We start from the raw sequence: 24,070 nt of genomic DNA on the forward strand, positions 1-24,070 counted from the left end.
GCCCTCCCAGCCCTCACTCCCCCTGCTCCAGCCCTGCCCTCCCAGCCCTCACTCACCCTGCTCCGGGCTTTGATGCGCTTGTACACGAAGTCTGGGAAGGGTTTCCTGGGGATGTACCGCCCCGAGCCCTCGGTGACGTGCAGGTTGCCGTCCTCCAGCACGATCTTGCCCTGGCTGATGACCACCAGGGGAGAGCCACGGCACTCCATGCCCTCGAAGATGTTGTACTCCAGGGACTGCAACACACGGGGACAGCAGGTCAGGCAAACACATCCCTCCAACAGAGCTGGGCTGGCAGCAGAATCACTGCTCACACCAGCTGCCTCACTTCTGAGGGCAGGTGGAAGCAAACCCAACACAGCTTTGACCTGGGCTGTGCATGCTGGGATTTACATATAGGCTGGTCTTAATCAGCCTGAAATTAGTAAGGATTTATTAAGGCAAAATTTCCTTTGGAACGAGATTCATAAAGAATCTCAGAATGGTTTGGGTTAGAAGGGACCTTAAAGATCATCTCATGGGCAGGGACACGTTCCACTAGCCCAGGTTGCTCCAACCTGCCCTTGGACACTTCCAGGGATGGAACAGCCACAGCTTCTCTGGGAATTCCATCCCAGCCCCTCCCCACCCTCCCAGGGAAGAACTGCATCCCAATATCCCACAAAAAACCATATGACAGCCACAGGGCAAGGGGAAAAACCTCTCTGTTTAAATGCATTTAGGCACCTCTCTCCTGTGAACTGCAGGGGATTTAGGAGCCCAATAAAGTTTCACTTAAAAATAGTGATCATTCTGAAAATCTCTATTTCAAACCCAAGTTTTGGTCGATGGCTCAGGGGCCAGGGCAATCTTGTTTTACTCTAATGGGATTGCTCATCCTCAATTAACAGGATTGGAAACACCACACACCAAGGAAAAAAAGGGAAGTTTTAAAGGAATCACTGCCAATGTCACACCCATGGAGCCTCCTGGAAGGAGATGCAACCATGTTCTGTGGGGACTGTTACTCTAGTGACCATCTGAGTCAAATCCAGGACTTTTTTACTGAGTTAATGATGGAGTTTGCCCTTGAAGTGTGTTATAAGTGTGGACAGGCTTGACTGCAGCTGTACAACGAGCCAGGACAGCGGTTAAACCGCCCCTGAACCGGGTCCAGCCTGAAAAAACTTGTGGTGGCAAAGGAGGAGGCTTGGTCAGGAGCTTATGGATCAGGCTGGTTCCAAGAACAACACCATCTCCCTCTCTAGCTCCCAAGGTTTCCTTGCCAGAGAGTGGCAAGAGCAGTGTGAATTCTTGGGAAATATCTGTAACTTGCTTGAACATTTAAAAAAGTAACAATCATCCAAGGCCACATAATGACTGGGGCTCCCTGTGCCACAGCACCCTGTGCCTGCTCTCAAAGGGCCTTTTGTTCCAGATCTGACCAACCCAGGACTCCTGGACTCCAAAGGCATCACTTGTATCACTTTCTCTTCTAACACAAGGCATTTGTGCAGCATGAGATACCAAAAAACACAGAATCACAGAATTATCTAGGTTGGAAAAGATCTGCCAGCCCATTGAGTCCAACCTGTGCCTGATCCCCACCTTGTCCCCCAGCCCAGAGCACTGAGTGCCATTCCTGGGACACCTCCAGGGGTGGGCAGCCCCTTCCAAAGTTTAAACACCCTTTATGTGATGAAATTCCTCCTGATGTCCAACCTAAACCTCTCCAGACCCTTCAGGGGTGATGCCAGGCACAATACCAGGGGCAGAGGTCAGAGATGGATTTGCAAAAAAAGAAAAAGCTGTGATTCCTCAGACAGCCCTTCAAGCTCTTGGGAACAAGGCCCTTCACCCTCCCTGGTGCTGGCCCAGTTTAAGGCTGCAGCCTTTGGCCACAGCTGATCTCTCACGTGCTGTCAGAGCTTTGGGGGGGCTGCAGACAGAAGTATTTCTGAATGGAGCTGGTTCTCCTTCAGCCTCACCCAGATCTGTGTCTAAATCACAGAGTGATTGCAGAGGGGCACATCCACAGGAGAGAAAGTCTCTGAGTTCTGTGTTGGGAGATGTGAACAGCTCAGGTCATTCCCCAAAGACAACAGCCATTAAAGAGCAAGGATTTTCAAACACTCCACCCACCCAGCTACTCTCTGAGCCATTCCTAAGCACAAAACCAGGCTCAGAGCACTAAATTTGGCACCTAAAAGCAGTGACTGCCTGGGCTCCCTCCTCTCTAAGTCATTCCTCTCCAGACTGGAAGGAGTCTGGAAGCACCTCTGAGGTGTCTGAAGTGACCAGACCCCTGGAATTCCTGTCAGAAGCCTAAGCAGAGGCAGGATGAAGCCAGGCCATCTGTGACCAATTCTGACACCGAGTTCAGTCACAGGGAAGTGAACCAAACCTTTAAAAAAAAAAAAAAAACCAACAAAAAAAAGTTTCTTTGTGAATGTGCCCAGGGACCCAAAGTGTGGAAGAAAATGTTGCTCCTTTAGCTCCAGAGTGAATGAAAGCATTCACGGGGAAAAAAGAACAAGGAGGTTTTTTCCAGGGAAACATTCCATAGGTTCATGGCCAGCAGGGAAACAAGTTGTCAACAAATGCAAACAGTGGCTGCTTTCTCTGAGCCAGGGCTCCAATGTCACGGGGAGACTCCAACCAGGCCTTTGCACTGGGAATGCTCTGTGGATTCCCACAGCCTGGGACAGCTTTTGCACTCCAGGGGCCAGGTATGAGGTGTGGACACAGCAAATTGTGCCTCTAAGTGCCACCACAAAGCTGCAGAAGAACCAAGGGGAAGGTCTGGTTAGTTTGGGTGCTGCCTTGGACCTCCCTGTGCCAACTAACCTGTGAAGTCATGACTCCACTCAGCAGGACATGGTGTGAACCCACTCAGACACTGGGTCTGGGTCAGATCTCCAGCAAAGGTGGCCATGAGCTGACAAACCTTCCCTGACCCCCAACTAGAAAAGGTTTTTGTTTTTTTTTAGGAAAGGAAAAAACTCCCTTTCCCACTGCTAGAGAGCCTGGAGGTCACAAACAACACACTGTCCTAAGAGGCCTTCTGACATCTTAGAAGATTTAAAGAGCTTTCTGTGTGCTCAGATCCAAGCATCCAACGCTCAGAAAGAGCAGACAAGCCCTTTGCTCCAGGGGAATCTCTGGGTATTCATGTGATTTCACATTTGGGCTCACTCTGCTCCACATAACCGAGCCACTGAGTGTGAGAGCAGAGAGGGTTCAGGGCACGGAGAGAACAAGCCCTGAGCTGTCACAAGCTCTAGTTTCTGGCAGCACAGCCTGGCACTGAAGAAGAGGGGAGGAAAGGAGCAGCAGGACAGTGCAGGAGGTGTCCTTACTATGTTGTGGGTCTTGGCAGAGATTGTCTTGACACTGTCGGGGTCCCAGATGACCAGGTCGGCGTCGGAGCCCACGGCGATGCGCCCCTTCCGCGGGTACAGGTTGAAGATTTTGGCTGCATTTGTGCTGGTCACAGCCACAAACTGGTTCTCATCCATCTTGCCAGTCACCTGGGGAAAGAGCAGAGGAGCCACTGCATGAGCAAGGTGAGGACCACTCCAAAAAAAAGGAGGGGAAAAACTCAGCAGAAGGACCGTAACGAGCGTCTGGGGGAGATCACAACAACCTCTGAACCCGTGACACAGGTGACATGGGTGACATGGGTGACATACCACGGCCTTATCCCAGATGATGGACATCCTCTCTTCAGTCCCATTGGTTCCCTCGGGGATCAGGGTGAAGTTGTCCTTCCCAACAGCTTTCTGAGCAGTGTTGAAGGTGCAGTGGGCACTGCCAGTCACTTGGAGGTCTCCACTGGAAAGGATAGAGACATTTTATTGTCACAGGTTTACTCCTACAGGCAAAACAGCTTTTTGCTTGTTGGTAACAACAGCTGTTTTCTCACCCTCTTGTCTCCCAGCTGGATGAACACAGAGAGCTCTACTCACCAGGACAGTAGTGAGTTGAGAAAATCAGGAGTGGTTGGGTCAGGACTCAGTGGTGGGGATGTAACAAAAGCTGCTGCCTTTGCCCAGTTCTTGCTCCAGTAATGGGATCCATCAGTCCCCAAGCTGGCTGTGATGGGCTCTCCATACACCACAGTGCCTACAGGACAGGGACACACACAAACCCACTGTGAGCACCAAGGAAGGGGCATCTCCAGCCTGGATCCAGGCAAAAAGCATCCTCCTGAGGATGGGTAGGCTGTGCCACCACCACAAGCTGCAGGGTTGGAAGTAATCATAAAGATAATAATAAAGAAACTGCTCCTGATCAGAGCCTGGAGCAGCAACATGTGCACAAACCTTTACACAACTGCTAAGATTGGCACTGATTAATTTGGCTTGAAAGGGTTAGTGTAAAGATTCATTTTACTGTTTATATTTATTTATTTGTTTATCCTGGACCAAGAATGTTATGAAAGAGGCTGAGGGGAACTGTAAGGGCATGAGGAGATCCAGTCTGATCTAGAAGAGATGTGGAAGAAAAAGAATGAAAAAAATAAGCCTGCAACACTTTTATAAATTCCTATGTACAAAAGACCTTCTAACAAGGCTGGGTTTCTTGGAGCAGGGTCTGTGCATAGAGAACTCCTCTCAGGAAAGTTTCCTGTGTGCAGAGGGGAAATATTGGTGCTCCTGGTTCACAAATGCAGCTCTGGGAACCGAGTGATTCCCTCACAGTAAACCTGTGGCACAACTAGGAAATGAAACTGGATCTTGTGACCCTGCCCAGTGCCCTCCCCACCAGTGCATCCTTCCTGCTCACTGATGCTTTGGGAACCACATGAAGGAAGAGCCCTCGAGGCCAGGACCCTCTGGAATGCACCATCTGCACACCAAGCACATGCAAGATGCTGCAACTTCAAAAGCAGCACGAGCTGGCAGCCCCAGGGGTCTGCTCACCAAATGCAACCCTCCCCAGATCCGTCCTGTGCCCACCCACCTGCCTGCTGAGCTCTCCACGTGCCTGGAGCTGCCTGCAGGAGATGTGGGCAGGGCAGACACCAACCCTGAATCCTTCAGGCAGAGAAGATGGGCAAAGGCAAGCCCAGAACTGGGGTCTCACACCTCTCCATGCAGAGTGAAAATACACATATATTTATTACACTGCACTGCCAGAGCTACTGTTATGTCTGTGAGGTCTTAAACTAGCTGGGAAAGAGTCCATTAGCTGAGGCAAAATGATGAACTGGCTTCATGCTGCTGCCAGGGCCCCACTGACACAGGAGGTGCAGGAACAGCCTTTGTCAGAGGGTTTCCAGCAGCAGAGGAAGAGGCTTTTCTGACATCACTGGCCACAAATAGGGTTCTGAAATCAGAATAAAGCAAAACACACGCTGGCTATTAACGGCAGGCCTGTTGTGGGCCAGGACATTGGGGGGATTGTTCTGCAGGGAGTGATGTTTGGAGCTCCCAGATCTGCCAGCAACAGAGTCTGCAGGGAATCTCCTCCATACAAATGCCACTGGGAACATCTGGCTTTAAATAACATTCGTTCTTTTCCATTCAGCAAATCAATTCTGGCTTGTTTTCGCCTTGGACAGTCTTCAGTTATGTTTCCTCTGTTGCCTGGGAGGGCAAGGCTTGTGTGTGTGGCCCTCCTGGGCTACTGCACAGCATTTAAATTGAATTATTTAAATAAAGGAACAGAGAATGGTGCACCATCTATACCCCAATTTCTCCTTATAAGGAGAAAACACAATTTGAAGGAGAACTTTGTGTTCTAGCTCAGGAGTCTGAGTGAAGTGAGTCCTGTGGGTCATTCATCTGGGAGAATCCCAGCACCTTTCACAGGCAGGACAACATCCAGCTGAGCCAGGTTGTGTTTTATGGCTTCTGTGACCTCATCCCAATGCCCCACTCTACTGGTAGCTGGTCAGGGGTCAGCACCAAGAAGGTGATTTTTTGTGATGCTCCCCCTCCATGGTGCCTATGCCTCCAGTGTTTTATCTGGAAAAGGGAAGGGATGCTCCCCTGGCTCACAGGATTCAGCTGCACAACGACAGCAGTTGTTTTCTGGGGTGATCCAACCTTCAGCCACTTTGCTGTGTCAACACATCCTCCTTCAGCACCATCCCCACCAGTGGAGCTGGGAGAGGAAGGTTCATCCCAAAGAGCTCGAGTTGCTTCCACACCACAAACAGAAAGAGATGCCTTGGGAACCAGTCCTCCTCCCCAGAACTCACTTCACAGGAATCAGGGGACCAAAATCCTCCTGAGCCAATGCCCAGACACAAATCTGTTTGCTGCAGTAGGAAACCAGCTCTTCTCACACCAAACACCCAGATGGAAAGTGATGTCATTTGTGTATCCATCCAGGCTTATTTGGAGTGCATAAAATCAAATCCAAGCCTTGGGAGGAAAGAGGGGGGCAAATCATCCCTCCTGCTTACTCACCCACCCAGAGCTGCTTTAAATAGAAATGAAGGGTTTAGTCACAGGATAAAGCAGGAGACAGGCACTCACTGGGGGGAATCCTCCCTCCTCGAGGGCAGGGTAGCAGGGACAGGGCTCCTGCACCACTCAGAGCAGCTCAGCTCCCTCCCAAATCTCACCCAGAGAGGAGAGACACGAGGCAGCAGCACCCACTGCAGCTCTGAATGTTGCAGAGTTATCAGAGGGGATTGCACTTCCCAGCCTGAGCCAGCCCCCTGATCCCAATTCCTGCCTGGATGTCAGGCTGAGAGCTCCAGCACACGAGCAGGATCTATTCCACAAGCACAGTGGGCAGCTGGAGTCAGGGACTTTGGCTACTCCAACTAAATCCAACAGGGCTAGTGAGTCAACATCCCTGTCAGGGCTCCTGGAACCACTTCTGACCCCGGGAAGATCAGCAGAAAGCACCAAGGAAAAAGCACAGCAGCTGGAAGTTGCAGTCTCCAAGGGGAGTCAGTAAATGGAGACAGCATGGAATGACTCTGGATAACAAGGCAGCTCAGTATGGGAGGGTGAGTGTGAACAGAGAGGCTCAGGATGAACAGAAGAAACAGCTCCTGGCTCTGACAGGACCACTGAGCACTCGTCTGTGGGAGATGAGACAGAAGCAGTTGCTTGGGACCTTTTAAAACAGAGCCTGGATGATAACACTGGAAAAAGAAACCTTTCCTGTGGGGCTGGAGCTGATGCTGGCAGGGAGCTGAAGTGCATGAGCTCAGAGGGAAACAACTCACCCTTTTTCCTGGCCTGAGCAATGACATCAGCGGCGCTTTTGCTCATCACCTTGGTGATGTAGAGGGGGCAGTTGGTCTGGTTGGCGATGGTGATTGCCCTGTTCACAGCCTCTGCCTCCACCTGAGGAACAAAGGCAGGTTAGGGACAGCCCAGGCACCCTCACAGGGTCACAGCAGAGCGTGCAGGGCCAAGATGAGGCACTTCCCACCTCTCCAGCTCTGCAAATTCCAATTTACAGTGTAACCACGGCAACTAAACGACATCAAGCTGCAGTCCCCTCTCATCAGCACCTTTTCTCCCAGGCTGCTCCAGAGTTTCTCTGCCAGCAGGCAGAGTCTGAGCTAAACCAACACTCCAGTTGCTCTGGGTCAGAGTGATTAAGCCCCTTCTTTAACCCAGACAAAAATAAGCAACTAAATGTTGACTCAACAGAGCTACTCATGGCCCAGCCCCCCCAGGAGGGAGATGCTGCACCACACACCCTGGTGAGCCACGTTTGCAAACAAGCCTCCTAAATTGTACCTTCCACTGCAATCTCTGGCTTGGGATCTGACAGAGTGTGAACCACCCCATAAATCAGCTCCTTTTCCTTTTCCATGGGCACAGGGATTGACCTCAGCAGAACTGAGGGGCACGTTGGAACTGCAGCCTCGGGATGATCAGCATCACCCTGCAGGTTTTTATGGGTCACACCCCCTAATCAAAGGATCCAGACGAGGGATTTAACAGCAGGGTGATGCTCACAGTGCCATGGAGAGCAGAGCCTGCAATCCCACGGACATTTTCCAAGCAAACAACGGAGTGAACAAACCCAGAGCAATCCACCACCTGACTCCCAAGTGCAAGAGGCTCCCAGCACCTCCCATGGGCTCTGGAGGGGCTGGAACACACCCAGCACTTGTGAAAATCTGCTCTGCAGTGACTTACTGCAGCCCAAGCACCACAAATCCTCCTCATCAGTCCCAGAATCAGAACAGGCTGCCCAGAGTGGTTGTGGACTCCCCATCCCTGACAGTGTCCAAGGCCAGCTTGGACGGGGCTTGGAGCAACCTGGGACAGTGGAAGGTGTCCCTGCCCACTGAAGGGGGTGGCACTGGGTGAGCTTTAAGGTCCCTTCCATCCCAAACCATTCCATGACTGTGTGGCTGCTGGCTCCTAACGCTGTGCTTGAGGGAAAGAATCCCCTGGAAAAGAACCCCCAGATCAGGGGGCTGTGCATGGACCACACTGATGGCCAAGTGTCCAGCACAGCTCTGCTCACCCTGACAAAGCCACCACTCACCCTGTCTGCAGCTGGACTGCTCAAAAAACCCCACCAGCACAACAGCTGGGAGCTTTTAAAAGCAGAGCAGCCCCCCCCGAGCCATCCTGGTGGGCTCTGGTGCCCCAAGGGTTACCCAGCCCCAGCCTGTGCCCTGCCAGCCTCTGTGACTGACCCCCCCAGGCAGGGGGGGACACACAGGGGGATATTTTCAGGCCCAGCTGCCCCAGGCAAATGGAAAAGGCTGTGAGGGAGGGCGTTTGTTCCAGGAGGTTTGACTCAGGGTGTCGCAGCCAGGAGCACTCAGGGGCTGAAAGCAGAGCCAAGAAAAGCACAGTTGTCCCTTCTGAGAGACAAGGAGGGGACTCAGCCAGGCCAGGGCTTCCAGGCTGTGGCATCTGTTACCAAACTGCCCATTAAAGCAGCTCCTGGAAGTCACATCTCTACTCTGGTGCCTCAGTTTTCCCCCCCATGTAAAGCAGTGGGATAAAACAACACTCCCCTCAGATTTTTGACCAAACTGCAAAGCAGCAGGAGAATATTCTGTGCACAGAAGAGAACAAGGCTGCTGAATTCCTGCCTTGTGCCCAGATGCTATGGTGACAGGCACATAACAATAACCCAAGGACTAGTCCAAAGGGGAATGTTTGCAATTACCAGGATGCAGCAGAAGCCCTAGCACAGCAGTTCTCTTGGATTGGGGGAAAAAAAAAAAAGGAAAAGAAAAAGACAGACATTTCCTGGAGCACTTGGCCTGCTTGTGCTTCCAGCGTTTTTGTGGCTAAAATAAAAACAAAAAAATGATGGAGAAGTCATCAGAGAGTGAACTGAGCTGTGAGGGGGAGAGTTCTCCAGAAAGGGATGGCTGAGGCTGACTTGGGATGGTGGGGTTTTAATTCAGGCTCTGCTTGGTGGCTGGAACAAGGTGCTGAACCTTGTTCACCTTGGCTCAACCCAGGGGAGTGAGGTGAGCTAAACCTGAGTCAGCAGGGACACCTAAACCTTAACTCAGTGACTCCTGCCAGGCTGGGAATGCAGATGTGCACGCTCCAAGACACAAACACACATGGCCAGAGCCTGGCTGCCTCACTCTGCTGTAATTCCTGCTGAAATGAGTGGGAGTTTTGATTTAATCACAAATATTTCAGACTTGCTCAACGACTCCTGCTAGCTTGGTGTAGATGGAGTCTGAGTTAAGCAGCTCTTCAGCCAGATGACAATCATCACTGAATGCTCAGGATGGGCTTTACATCCCCTGAGGGGCAGCATGACAAGCCAATTCTAGTGTCAACAGCACCCCAGAGGGACACAGCAAACATCCACTCCTGTGAAGTCAACAGGAATTAGGGATGTGCTGCCACCCTTGGAATCTGGGCTCTATCACCAGCCAGCCTGGAGGGAGCTGGATGTTTTCAAAAGCACAGAGTCACTCCCACCTTGGAGGGAGGGAACCAGATGACATCGTTTCCTGCCCTGCTTCCTCTGACTTCCAAGGAGGAGAATTTTGGATCAAATGCTTCCCAGCTCTGGGCAGAGCACAGCTGAGCTCAGCTGCACTGAGGGACAGCAGGGAGAGGCTTTTCTGCTCCTCAGCTGGGGCAGCCACGTGTCCTGGGGCAGCTTTCAGCTGTGCTGGGGGAGAGCAGAGCTCTGCCCACATCAACCAGCCAGGGGAACACACAGCTCCCACTTTACAGCTCCTGCTCCACAAAGGATGAGCTTTGAAGCAGCCAGACACGGCTTGGCTAGCTTGATATCCAGATTATTGAAGGCAGGAGCAGCCTTCCTTTGGAGCCAGCACAACTTTAGGGGTGCTCCACAGATGAGCCCCAAGTGTCATATCAGCATCTGCTCCCACTCTCCTGGTGCAAGCCAAAAAACACATTAAATTAAAAAAAAAAATGCAGGGATGGGTGACTGGAAAGCTCAGTGCAAGTGTTCACTCACAAATTCAGGAAGCAAAAGATCCCACACAAATTCTGTGAGGAATTGCCGTCCAAGTTAAGCATTTTCCCCCCAAAAAATGATTTATATTCCCACTGAAACGCCTCTGGATGCTGCTTGTCTGAAGTGAGGGGAGGAAGGAGAGCAGGAGCATGAGGGGCACGTGTGGCTGGATGATCTCACCCCCCCAGCTCCCAGCTGCCACATCTGGCAGGCAGCAAAGCCCCAGGAACGTGGAGGAACAAAAAGAACTGCTTGTACAGAACACATGGGCTCCACAAACCAGGAATGCCACGGTGAGGTGTCCAGCCCAGAGCCACTGAACCACTGGGAAGGAAGAATGCAATGGGAACCAAGCCTCAAAGGCAAAGTTTCAAGGCTCTTTCTTACCCTTGAGGTTTATTTCAAAGACTTGGAGGGATTGGGGTGCTCCCCCCTAGAGAAATCAATGGGGAAATATGAAGGTTTAGTCTATTAAAAGCAGTGGGCTGAGACTTGAGCATTATCTTCCCTTTCTGTGCCTTCAGCAAAGCATTTAATCCCTTGGTGTACAAAAAAAAAATCCACCCTTGGTGAAAATTTCATCAAAATAACAAATATTACAGGAATTGAAGCGATGCAAGTGCCCAAGATAATGTCAGGATTTGGGCATACATTAAAAAATCCTGCTGATTCACTGCAAGTCTGATAAAATAAGGACCAAGAGAGAAACCCAAGAGATTGGATCTAGAAAAGTCAGTGGCAGAATCTTGCCAACACAACCCCAAATTCAGGAGTCTTTAATCACTCAAAACTCGACTGGAAGTGAGGGGAAACTAGAAAAACTTCAGGGTTTAGCTCCCCAAAAACCCACATCATCAATCAGAACGTGGCATTCTGCAGGGATTCCATTTTAAAGTGTTCCTGAGCAGCAGCTGAACCGAGGAACTGGTGATTCAGGTAAACCTGTGCTTCAGGTTGAACATTCCCTACAGCTCCCAGAGCAGGATTCCAGTCTGGAATGTGCCCAGTCCCACCAGCTGCCTCCACTCTCAGTGTTTATGGTGGGCTCTGTGGCTCAAACACATCTCACCTCGTTTTAGGCACCTGATGGGTGATCAGAGCCTTCAGAGATTATCTCCAATAATTAACAGAAAGGGAGGAGCTTTTTCCAGGTTAATCCCTGGAAGTGTCTCAGCCTCTTCCCTCACCCCTTGCAGCAGCAACATTCACAGTCAGGATGAAATCCTGTTTCCAGCCACATTCACCCCAGCAGGAAGCACTTGATGGCAATGTGAAGATGTTATAAACTGGGGGGGGAAATGCAAAGGCAGGGAAGTCCTCACCTCCTCAGGTCTGCTCAGCACGTGCCCTTCAGGGCCTGTGATTCCCAGTTCCAGGATCCTTTGCTGCTCCTAAAGCAGAGAGGGGGAAAAAAAAGAGCAGGAAAGAGATTTAAGGCAGCAGCAATTTTTCTTGCAGCACACACAGCTGTTGGGAAGGGGTACAAGTGAGCTCCTCAGCATCTGTGCTGGGTGAGAATCACATCAGGGCCCTGCAAACAGAGTCCTGTCCAACTTCCCTTGCTGACAAGAACCAGAGCTCCCAAAGCCCTTGCTGATTTGTTCACAGGAGGTCAAGGAAACCTTTTATCTGGATTTGCTTCGCACTGGGTTCACAGCCCCTCGACTTTCAGTTCTCATTTGCGTCTATAAAACCATCTCTGAGAGGTGGCAAAATGATCTCTCAGGAAAAAATCATCCTGCAACTGCAGACAACTGAGCTCAGAGACTCAGGTGGGCTCTTTGCTAGTCAGACAACACAGAAATCCTCTGCATGCCTGAAACACAGCATATAAAATGAGCTGCAGGTCAGGTTAAATCCAAATAATTATTGACATTTCTTTGCTGCTGTCTGGAGGATGAACAGACCCCAAACATCAGCACCCCAGGTACTGTGTGAAGCTTTATCCCTTCCCACTCCTCTTATTTACTGCAGAGCTTTTTATTTATTGCACACAGTGAGAGTCACACCCAGTTTTTTACTTTTAGTGAAAAAGGCAGAGATGTCCCACATCACCACGAACCGAAAGCAAGAGGCTTAAAGACTCAGGTGGGCTCTTTTCTACACAGACAACACAGAAATCCTCTGCATGCTTGAAACACAGTGTATAAAATGAGCTGCAGATCAAGTTAAATCCAAATAATTATTACCATTTCTTCTTTGCTGCTGTTTGGAGGATGAACAGACCCCAAACATCAGCACCCCAGCTTTATCCCTTCCCACTACTCTTATTTACTGCAGAGCTTTTTATTTATTGCACACAGTGAGAGTCACACCCAGTTTTTTACTTTTAGTGAAAAAGGCAGAGATGTCCCACATCACCACGAACCAAAAGCTGCCACAAAAACCTCCTTCCTCAGTGACAAGGGGTACAAAATGTATAAAATGTGCTGTCCAGCTCTGCTCCCAGCCCTGCCACAGCTCTGCCACGCTTTTACCAGTCGAGGTGACTCCCTTTTGCAAAGAAGGAATGGGAATTTCAAGCCCTCCCAGCATTTGGGAGGGAATAATGCCCAGAACAAACAGGCCATACCTCGGCAATGATGTCACCGTTCTCGGCGTGCACTTGGGCTGTCGCGCCAATATCCCGGATCACACTCAGGACCTCGTAGATCTGGGAGACAGGGAACACACGTTATCCCAGTGGGAACACTCCCACAGGAAAGGCTGGGCCCCAGGCTGCTCCAGCAAACAGGGCTTTGCAGATTTGAAGGGAAGGGGGAGCGTTAAGAAATGGAAGACGCAGTTTGCCGGACACGACCCGTCTTCCTGCCTGTCACTTCATTCCCTAATTTGTACAGCTGGATGTTACTGATGTGGCAGAGAAGGGCTGTTCAATGGGTTTGGAATATTTACCACGCTGGAGGAAGAAATGACAACAGCAAAAGAGCCCAGAGCTGGAGTGATTTTAAAGAACTCCCAGAGTTGTAGCTGTTTCGTGCCTTCATTTCCTGGGGCCTGGCATGAAGAACACCCCTTACATTTGAGGGCTGGGTGCAGTTACTCCATGAAAATCCAATGTCTGGAGGTAGGAGCAGTGTGATTTCCCACTCCAGCAACCACTTGGAGAGGGCTGAGGTCGAGTGACCCACAACTGGCGCCGTCAATGGGCCCTCATTAAAATGTTTCCAGAGTCATCAGAGATAACTGTGACACTCCAGCACCTCCTACACTGCTCCAAACAACTCCCGGGCATTCCTCTCCTCCCACAGCTTTAGGAATATCAACTGCCCCTCCTGACAGTCCAGATGTGCCCAAATGTGCCCACAGGACCAGCAAACAGGAGGGGAATTCCTTTTTAAGGTCCCAGCAATTCCAACAGCAGGAAGCATCTCAGGACCCGGCTGGGTTTCAGCTCATAAACAGATTAATTAACCCAGAGGTCTCACTGTCCTGCTCTGGGCAGAGGCATAAAGCAGCAATTCATAAAACTGCCACTGCTTCCACCCCAAGGGAGCTGGAATAAAACCTCAGACTTCTCAAAATGAGGGGTTTGCTGTTGCTTTCCCCAGCCAAGCCTTTCAGGGTTCGTTGCTGGTTGGCTTTCATTTTTAATTAAAAATATAATCTCCCAACCAGAGCTCTGGGTCCTGTTGCAAACCTCAGGTTCTGTTACACACACATAAAGACTGGAGCCAGAAGAGAATGTCAGGTCCAAGTATATCGAATTTAAACACTTTTATGTGCCTGCAGTGACAGAAGCATTGAACAGCAAGCCTTCCTACCTGAGAGTCACTGAGCTGGAAGCGATCTTTGAAAGCCATGTACACCAAGAAGGAGTTCACACCTGGGAGAAGAGAGAGCACAGGTAATGCTAAAAAACACAGCCCCTCCAGCAGCCCCCCAGCAAGCAGCAGTGGGACAAATAAATGACTTTAATCTGCTGGGAAATGTGCACAGAGGTGTGTGCAGCCAGGTCACAGCACCCATGTGTTAACACCAGGGTGAGCCCATGTCCCAGCCATGGGGACAACTAAACCTCAGAAATGAGAATATTCCTGTGGATTCAGCACTGCAGGAGGAAAAATACAGCCCAAACACATCACACACAAAAGCAGAGGCTGGGCCTGGCTGATCCCTCTCTCCCTCCAGGAGGGCAGTGGGAAAGCTGGGGGTGATGTGTTTGTGCTGCCTCAGACACAGGGAGTGCTCCTGAGTCAACTTTACCCCTCCTGCCTCCAGAACCAGTAAAAACTGTGACCCAGCACCATGTGCAGAGCACTCACTAGGACGTGAAATGCTGGGTTTTTAAACTACAAACAGGATGGAAAATTCCTCCAGCCCACGGGTGAAACACTGAGGAAATTAAAGAGGGGGAGAACCTCTGAGGTCATTTTACTCTGCTTTTCACTTTCAGCAGCCAGACTTGGATTGTTCCTTCTGGGCCTGAACTTCCCTTGTTCATAACAGTTTAAAAGGCTGCAATTATCAGCTCCCTGCACTAATGAGCTCCAAGGGCCTGCACTGGACACAGAATCACCCCTGGAAAATCAATCCCTGCCCTGCAATACCAACTGCCCAGACCTTCACAAGGAGCCAGAATGAGCCTGAAACCCCTTTCTCGGGGTATAAGAGTAAAATCCTTCACGTGAAAAATAAAACAAGGAGGGGAAAGGCTTCCCTGAACTTACCATGATCTTTAACCAGAGCTTCCATCTCCTCCTGGACACCTTTATGCCACTCAGTGATATCCACGTGCAGGGAGTAGTCACAGCAGGATTTGCTGTCTGCCCATTCTCTCCACTGGTCAAATGCTGTCAGCAAACTGGTCCCTGGCTCGGGAACCACGTGGTCAACTGGGAAAAACAACCAAAGCACTGGTAAATGACTGGCACAGAAGCTTCCCTGGGTACCTGAGATGCTCATGCTGTGCAGAGGTTGGCATGAGAACAAGACATCCACCCCCTTCCCCTTAAAACGTTTGAGTTTGAGATTTCTGACTGGTTTCTGAAGCAGGAGATGCAGCCAGGAAAATTCTGGAGCAGCAGCTGAAGGGGAGAGTTGTTACTACAGCCTCTTTAGTGCAAATGGTGCTGCACAACCCCACCAGGAGCACCTTCCAGGAAGGAAAATCCCAACTTGGAACTTGGAAATTGGACCAGAAAGAGCTGCAAACAACTGTCTCGTGTTGATGTCATGAAACTTAGACCAGTTTGAATCACCTGGAACAATGGAAAAATGTCTCTTGTTCACTTTTTTAGGACTTTGGATACTGTTTTCAATGACCTGGGGTGCCCAGAGCTTATTAAAGCTCATGCTTATCAAGTTCCTGTGATTTCTTTCCCATTCCCAGATCTTTAGAAAAAGCAACTTTTGGTTGTTTATTTGAAGGTTGTGATTTTTGTTTGTGTGTTTTGTTTTGGAAGGAGCAGGACCAACAGTTTGTCCTGGTTGGAGAGGCATCTTCTGGAAGCAACAAAGGTCCTGCTGCCTCTGCATCTGCTCAGTTTGCTCCTCACTCCAGCCCAACACCTCAGGTCCAGCAGCAACAGGGCTCAGAGGCAGAGCAGCCCCAAAGGGTGACACCAGAGACCTGGATCTGAAGGTTTAGTGTTCCTGGTTTTCATCTGAGCATGTGGGATCTCTAAAATCTCCTCCAGACACGGTGAAACAAAACAAGCAAGTCAGCATCTCCAATCCTGAACTGCTGCTGGGAGAGCAGGAAAAGCCTGTGGGACTTCAGGGGTCACTGCTGGGGAGGAGGAGAGGACCTGGCCTGATTCTACATCAAAACACACACCAAAAAAAATAAAAGAATGCTTCAATTATCAGCAGAGAAACTCGAGGGGGTTATTTTTAACTTCGTGGTGAGTATCAGGGCTGCCATCAGCTCAGCAGCTCTAAATCACAGCTGGGGGAAGAGACACAGCCCTGGGTCCTACTGGCTCTCAGTGGAGAACAAAGCTCTGCTTCACCCCCACACAGACACAACAGCCAAGATTTACTGGTTTTGTGCTGCCTTAGGAACTGGATTTACACCAGGAGCTCTCACCCTGCTGCAAAACCAGCACAACCCTCCTGAACAGCCACGAGCTCCAGTGCTGTGAGGACACCTCTGATGTCTGAACTCTGCAAACACTGTGGAAAGCCAAGAGACGACCCAAAATCATCCCTTCTCTCTCTGCCCACCCCCTCCTCCTTTTGCAAAGGAGACTGTGTGCCAGGTCAGGATATTTCTGCCTTCCCAAAAGGTCTGTGTTGGCCCTGGAAGCAGCACCCCAGCCAAGGGAAGGACACGATGTGCACATATTTGCTGAGGTACTGGCAGTGCAGCTGCAGCTTTGATCAGCTCAGGGCTTCAGGAGTGGCTGGTGGTCTCTGTCCACTCCCTGCCCAGCAGAGAAATCCATGCTATGACTGAAAGCTTTGACATTTGCCTGTTGTCTGGCATCACATCAAGGATGTGCTTTTTGGCCACCATTGGGAAAAGCAACCCAAATATAACCAGACAATCAACTGACCTGTTCTTTAAAAAATCATCCAATTCCTGTTCCATGATCTCCTCCTCCCCAGTGGTCAGAAACCTTCTGTTAACTTCCAGACTGAACTGTTTCTTGGCCACTACAAAGCCCCTTGTCACTCTGCCAAAGTTAATCTTTAGCTTAAGTAGAACGAACAACAAGGAGAAAAATAACATTCCCTTTGCTTTACCAGTGGGATACAGAGAACCCCCAGGTCTGCACAAATGGCCTTAACACAAGCACTGTCTTCCAAAAAAAAAAAGCCCATTTCATCTCTAGCACATCACAGCCATAAATCCATCCCTACTCAAGGCAAAAGAGCTCTGTCAGCCCCAAGATGATGGATGGCTCGTGGGCATTGGGAAATCCTGCCTGAAGGCACCGAGGGGTTAACACAGAGTCTTCACAGCCCAGCACAGAGTCCCTAGGAACGACTCTGGGGCCCCCAGGAACGACTCTGGAGTCTCCAGGAACGACTCTGGTGTCTGGGATCAGAGCTTTATCACCATCTCAATTCATGCACAGCCCAACTATGACTAATGGGAGGTTGTGGAGGGAGTGGGAAGAGGGGTAAGGGAGCTCTATCAGATCTCTGACAAAGTCAGACCACAGCTGGTTGCAATAAGGGGAAGGGATGGAGGTGGTGGTGGTGCACATGTGCAGCTCCAGGGCTCAGGAATACCTCAGATGGAAGCTGTGCTGCAGGCACATCTCACAGCAGCTCCCCTGAGCTCCCTGACAGCCAAACCACCCATCAGCCCCATCAACACACAGCACACTTTGTCCCCACAGCAGTTTTCTGCCAGGCAAGTATTAGTGATCAACCACTGCCCCACATCCACAGGGAAGAAGAGAGCAAGGAGGAGGCCTGGCTGTGCCAAGGGGAGACAACAAAACCTGGGATTAAACCAGCCCAGAGCAGAGCACGGGACAGTCACAGTGACATCCCTGGAGAAGGGTCCAAGTGCTGGAGGTCAGGCTGGACCTGGCAGGATGGATGCTGTGCTCCTACAGGGGAGGAGGCACAAACAGCAGGGAAGACGTGGAGAAGGTGGATGTAATCCCAAGTTTGAGGTAATTCAGACACAAATGCCAAAGTCTCCTCGATTTTTCCATCCCTTGTTACAATGGAAGGGACCAACCACCTCACAAGATCATGGCCCACATCCCAACACGGGAGGGTTGGGGTTTTTGGGAGACCAAATCAGTGAGAAAGAGCCTAAACCCTGGAAAGGAGAGGAGCCAGGGCTGGTTCTTCTCCTGCTGTTGAAAGAACCGGGCACTGCAACTGCTCCTGCCTGTTGGGGTGGGCAGGGATGGCTCAGGGAGAGCCCTCCCAGTGCTCAGGCACAGCTGGAGAGCAGGCAGGAAAACAAAACAGCTTTTTCTTGGAGGCTTGGGAGCAGCAGAGAGCAGCAGATGAAAGCTCCATCCCGCCGCGTTCCCACAGCCCCAGGCTCCCAGGATGACCCTTGGGGATGGATCTGCCACAGGAGCAGGGACACGAGGCCTCCTGAGCCACGGGAACACGCAGGGAATCTGCCCAGGGAGACTTCCCAGGAGGGAAAGGCAGAGCTGGGCTGACCCTGCTGAGCTGCCTCTCCCGGGGGATCCCATCTCACCACCCCTTCTTCCCTCCCTTCCCCTCAGAAAGCAGGGATGTGGGATCCCATCTCACCACCCCATCTTCCCTCCCTTCCCCTCAGAAAGCAGGGATGTGGGATCCCATCTCACCACCCCATCCCTTCCCCTCAAAGCATGGATGTGGGATCCCATCTCACCATCTCACCTTCCCTCCCTTCCCCTCAGACAGCAGGGATGTGGGATCCCATCTCACCACCCCTTCTTCCCTCCCTTCCCCTTGGAAATCAGGGATGTGGGATCCCATCTCACCACCCCATCTTCCTTCCCCTCAGAAAGCAGGGATGTGGGATCCCATCTCACCACCCCAATCTCCCCTCCCTTCCCCTCAGAAAGCAGGGATGTGGGATCCCATCTCACCACCCCATCCTCCCTCCCTTCCCCTCGGAAAGCAGGGATGTGGGATCCCTGGAGCAGCCTCTCACACCCTGGGAGAGGCTCACACACAAGCTGTGGTCACCCCGTTGTCCTCCCTGATCACCTCCTGCTGCCCAGCCCTGATGTTTTCTCTTCCAGCTCAATTTTTAAACTCCAAGCCAGCTCCAAAACCAGAAAAAAAACCCAAAGAATTTAAAATTAAAAAAAAAAAAGAGAGAAGAGAAAAGGAAGTATCACTTCATCATTAGGAGATATTTAAGTGATTCCAAGATTTAGCCTTTCTTTTAGTCATTCTCCACACTTGAAGCCCATGAAAAAAAAAAAGCACACAGGACATCAAAGGCTTCCAGTATAAAATGGCCTGTAAACCTGGAGGGACTGGGACTGAGAAAACCTTTTGTGAAGGTGAAACCTTCAAAGGAGGAACAAAATCGTCTGTGGGCTTTGGAGTGGCTCCCTGAATCAGAGTGAAATTCAGGCCCAATCCTGCATTTCTCTTTATTTAACTTCCACTCTCAGTAAGTCATATGGCAAAGCCAAGGGTAGTGGTTTCTCAGCTATGGGCAGGAAACATCCTGTACGTTTATTTTTTAAACTTCTGAGCTGAAAAATCTCAAAAAAACGTGGCTCAGGAGCAAACCAACCTGTTACATCAGCAAAGGAACTGCTTTAAAATAACAATAACAACAAGGGGGGTTAGATATTACAAATAATCTCTTTTTTTTTTTTCCCTTGGTAAAATCCTGACAGGATTCCAAAGTGACTGGGAATTAGGGGAATGGATTTAAGGGGAGTGCACCAAGTATGGGGGAAATAAAGTGAATTGGGGGGATGGATTTAAAGGGAGTGCTCCAAGTGTGGGGGAAATAAAGTGAATTAGGGGGAATGTATTTAAAGGGAGTGCTCCAAGTGTGGGGGAAATAAAGTGAATTAGGGGGAATGGATTTAAAGGGAGTGCTCCAAGTGTGGGGGAAATAAAGTGAATTAGGGGGATGGATTTAAAGAGAGTGTTTTAAGTAGGGGGAAAATAAAGAAATACAGTTTTAACATAAGAATAGAAAATCTAAGTGGGGTAGGGAAGTGATGGCATCACTTTATAAAGTGCATTTCCTAATCATATATTAGCATATTACTATCATATATTAACATATAACCTGTATTAGATTCTACATAATCCCATTTACAGACACACAAGTAATTAAGAAGCTCAGATCACTCCTACTTGTTTACAGAATTTATAGAATCATAGAATATCTCAATTTGGAAGGGACCCACACAGATATCAAATCCAATCCCTGACTCCACAAAGAGCAGCCTAAAATTTGGACCATGGCAAGCTTGGCTTTAAACATCTCTTTGTCTTTATTCAGATTTAAAACCACCCCGTGTGTTCCACTCCAAAGGGTGCCAAGCTCAGCTTTACAAAATGTGGCCTCCCATCTTGGCCCCCTTTCCCAAACTGGGATCCACTGGTCCTTCCAAGCTTTTTCCTGGAGCAGGGAGATCTGCAGAGGTGGGCACCAGGGATCCAGCACAGAAGGCTGGGGAATTAACCCCCGGCCTGCAGGATGCTCTGAGAGCAAAGCCAGGAGAAAAATCCCACATAATCTCTTTCTGGCACTTGGAATCTCTCAAAAAAAAAAAAAAAAAAGAAAAAAAAATGCCTTTATAGTTTTGACCCCTTGCTAAGCTCAGGAGAAATTATGGTTTCAGTGAGAGAGCTGAAGGCAGCTCTTTTTGCCTCTCCTTGCAAACAAAACTCCACTTTTTGGATGGATGTGCTCATGGGTGGGGATTAATGGCTTTTATAGCTTCCTGGTATTGTGGCATGTGCATTTTTTTCCCCTCTTTTTTTTGCATCCTGCCTCATTGGAGCAGGCCTTGGCTTGCAAACAGCCTCTTCCTGCAGCTTCTATTAATAGCCCTTGCTTCCAGCTTTCCCCTGGAATGGGTTTTTTTTTTCAACTGGTCTAATTAAGTGTCATCCAAAGCATGCATGAGATTTTTCTTGGGCTTCAGCTAATGAACACCACCACCAGGAAGGAGAAAAACTACTTGATGTGGACAATATAAACCTGAATTAGGGTCAGATGTTACCAAAATTGTGTATGCAATAAAACCATGTGCTCAGGGCTCCAGTTGCTATTCTAAACTGCAGTTTTACTCATTATTTCCTGCTCCTACAAGCATTAAATGTGCCCTATTGTTTAAGAGGAGTTTATAAGGTGAAAATCCTTCAACATTGAAGCTTAACTGTTAGCAGGCAGATTTCCCCTACCCAAAACTTGAAATAGCAGCTTGATCACTATAAACACATCTGCCTGTTTAATACCACTTAATCCCCACAGCAACTGCATGTGATGAAATCTGGTGAATTTATTGAGTTGTACTTTCTGTCACAAGGCATTTTATGGAGAGGCTGTAATTAAACTCAGCCCTGGTAATTGCACAGCTCCCTAACTCCCAAGTCTGGAGCTGTTGTGGGGCTGTGGCTGCAGAGTTCTCCTGGCACTGGGGTGAACTGGGAAAGCAAGTGGAATAAAATCAATATACAGGAACTGGCAGTCAGGCCCTTGACTCACCCAAGGAGCTTCATAGAAGATTTATCCCATAATCACAGACCTTACTTCAGCCAGAGACTTCCAATTCTCAGCTGGAAAAACACCACAATCCCTTCTGATTTTACCTGGGTATCATGACCCTTTTATGTGTCAAGAAACTGAGCTACCAAAAGCTGCCCTGTCCAATAACAAAAGCAGTTTCCAAGTCAAACCTCCCAGCAACAAAAATTCTGATTTAAGGATTGAAACCCAACCTCCAGCTGAGCACAGGAAGAGACCTCAGCATCCATTCAGGATAGAAGGAGACCTCAGCACTTCTTCTGAGCTCAAAAAATCCCAAATTAAGGAACCAAGAAGAGTCTCACACCTCCCATGCTCCGATTTCATCCCAATTCCTCCTCTCAGACACACTCCAGGTCCTGCTTTTGACCCATGGCAAGGGAGGACAGCAACAAGATCACTCTGAAGGCAACTGTTCCGTGTACCTGGTGCACCTGAACTGCTGCACTTGAAGGTGATAAGAAGCCAAATACAGGATGTTTTTGAACACTCTGGCTCCAGCAATCAGGATTCAGCTCGGCCCATTTGTGGGGATTTATTCCCACATTATTTCACTGTGGGTTTTTTTTCCTCCCTCAAGAAAAGATACCAGAATAAAGAGATTATTCTGAAGAGTAACAGCCCGGCACAGAGCAGCACTTCCAGTGCTAATCCAGCTACCCAAGGGCTGTTCTCCTGCACGAGCCTGCCAAACTAAGAGAAAAAGCAGCTTAAATGACATCACACGTTGTTTTCTGTCAGCTTAGGCCCAGTTTACTGGACTCAATGCACAGAAATCAGAAGCTGGACCAGGCTCAGAAGAATCAGACTTATCTGTGCTGCCCTGATTACATCCTCAGCCTGCAATGCTGTTCCCTTATTCCCTCCCTGATGTCATCCAGATATTTCACTTGTCCTTTTTGCTGATTGCCTCCAAAATACAATTAATAAGTGAAGGCCAGCTGGACACAAACACAAAGAGCAATAACTAATAACCCTCTCCAGCAGCTGGAATGATGATGTATTAAGGTCAGATCAAAAAAAAAAAAGGCTCCATCTCTTCCCAGTACAGGTTTATGGCACATCCAAGCTGTGCTTGTACCTCAGGAGGTCTCCATGGCAGAGGAGGAGGAGGAGAGCCAAGTTCAAAGGAGATATTTAAGTGATTCCAAGATTTATCCTTTCTTTTAGTCATACTCCACACTTGAAGCCCATGAAAAAAAAGAAAAAAAGAAAAAAAGCACACAGGACATCAAAGGCTTCCATATAAAATGGTCTGTAAACCTGGGGGGACTGGGGTTGAGAAAAACCTTTTGTTTGTAGCCAGGGATTTCAAGTGAAGACAAAACACAGCCAGAGCAGCACATCCAAGGGGCAAGAGCTGGATCAGGACCAACGGGACAAAGGATCACGTGTCCCTCTCAGGTCAGTGGAGATGGATCCTGCCCGTCAGGCTTTTTCCACTACCCAGGGAGCTGGAATTTGCATCATTATCGCCAAGTTTTGGCTTCTTCAGCTTCATTTCATGGCCCACAGCTGTCTCAGGAGAGTTGTCTCCTGCAGCAAAAGCTGCAGGAGGGCAGTTTTCACAATGGAAATCTGTCGTGGTCCTGAGAGAGCTTCGTGTTTTCAGGATTAGAAAAATAAATTTTTTTCCCCCCTCAAAATAAATGTGAAGAGTTCTGATTCTAAATTATCACTTTTGATTTTTTTTTTTTAATAGAGCTTGTGAGGGGAAAAGAGGGGGGGGGAGGGAAAATTCAGCTTGGTGCACCCGTCCTTTCCCTCTGTGTGTTTGCCACAAAAAAAAAACATCTCCCTTGGCTGGACAAGGCCCAGACAATTCCCCTCCTCGTGGCTGTGATGAAGGGACACCCTGTTGGGAGTCAGAGCTCAGTGTCACTGCTCATGGGGACTCCTGGGCTGGGATGGGATGTGGAGGGGCAGCAGGACCTGTTTTCTAACAGAGGCTCTGCAGGACAGAGATCAGGCAGCACATTCACCCTCCCCACACACAGCAATTTTCTGAATATCTGCTGCTCCTCCCTCAGCTTTCTAAGGATGATATTGCCTGTAAGTGAGCTCTGTAATCACTGACCTGTAGGAGGTCCTAACTAGATTATCCTCAGTTTAAACAGACACTCCTGGACAGCCCCCAACTGCTGAACTTGCCTCTCCAGGTCTGACACAGCCCAGCCTGGCCTGGGGTCTTCCCAGATCCACCTTTGGGGCACAAATTGGAGAGGATGGGCAGGATGGGCATCCCCTGCCCTGCCAGCCCAGAGCCAGACACTCAGCCTGGGGCTCTTCCAACCCCAGACCTCCAGGACAAACTGGTTTGGGAAACTCCCACAGACAGGAGCTGACTTTTAGTTGATTTTTTTTTCATTTTAAGTTGCACTAAGCTTTGAGGGCCAGCTGCTGCATTCTGCACCTCGGCTTCATTTCCTGTCTCAAACATGATACTGGAAGGAAATTCCTCCCTGGGAGGGTGGGGAGGGGCTAGGATGGAATTCCCAGAGCAGCTGTGGCTGCCCCTGGATCCCTGGAAGTGTCCAAGGCCAGGTTGGA

The 24,070-nt window shown here is 49.5% G+C and overlaps 1 protein-coding gene across 1 annotated transcript in view; it reads right to left on the reverse strand.

The window, feature by feature from the left end:
• Nucleotides 1–24,070, reverse strand: part of DPYSL2 (dihydropyrimidinase like 2) — a 55,427-nt gene that overhangs the window by 6,237 nt on the left and 25,120 nt on the right. The window contains exons 5-13 of the mRNA XM_029964551.1: nt 15,051–15,215; nt 14,145–14,206; nt 12,953–13,033; nt 11,703–11,771; nt 7,172–7,292; nt 3,948–4,104; nt 3,672–3,813; nt 3,339–3,509; nt 57–236 (exon numbers count right to left, since the gene is read on the reverse strand). Coding sequence (XP_029820411.1) covers nt 57–236; nt 3,339–3,509; nt 3,672–3,813; nt 3,948–4,104; nt 7,172–7,292; nt 11,703–11,771; nt 12,953–13,033; nt 14,145–14,206; nt 15,051–15,215 — 1,148 coding nt within the window. The remainder of the gene's footprint in view (nt 1–56; nt 237–3,338; nt 3,510–3,671; nt 3,814–3,947; nt 4,105–7,171; nt 7,293–11,702; nt 11,772–12,952; nt 13,034–14,144; nt 14,207–15,050; nt 15,216–24,070) is intronic.

This window comes from Manacus vitellinus, unplaced genomic scaffold, assembly GCF_001715985.3.
Source record: "Manacus vitellinus isolate BGI_N305 unplaced genomic scaffold, ASM171598v3 scaffold_74_pilon, whole genome shotgun sequence".
Classification (NCBI taxonomy): Eukaryota; Metazoa; Chordata; class Aves; order Passeriformes; family Pipridae; genus Manacus; species Manacus vitellinus.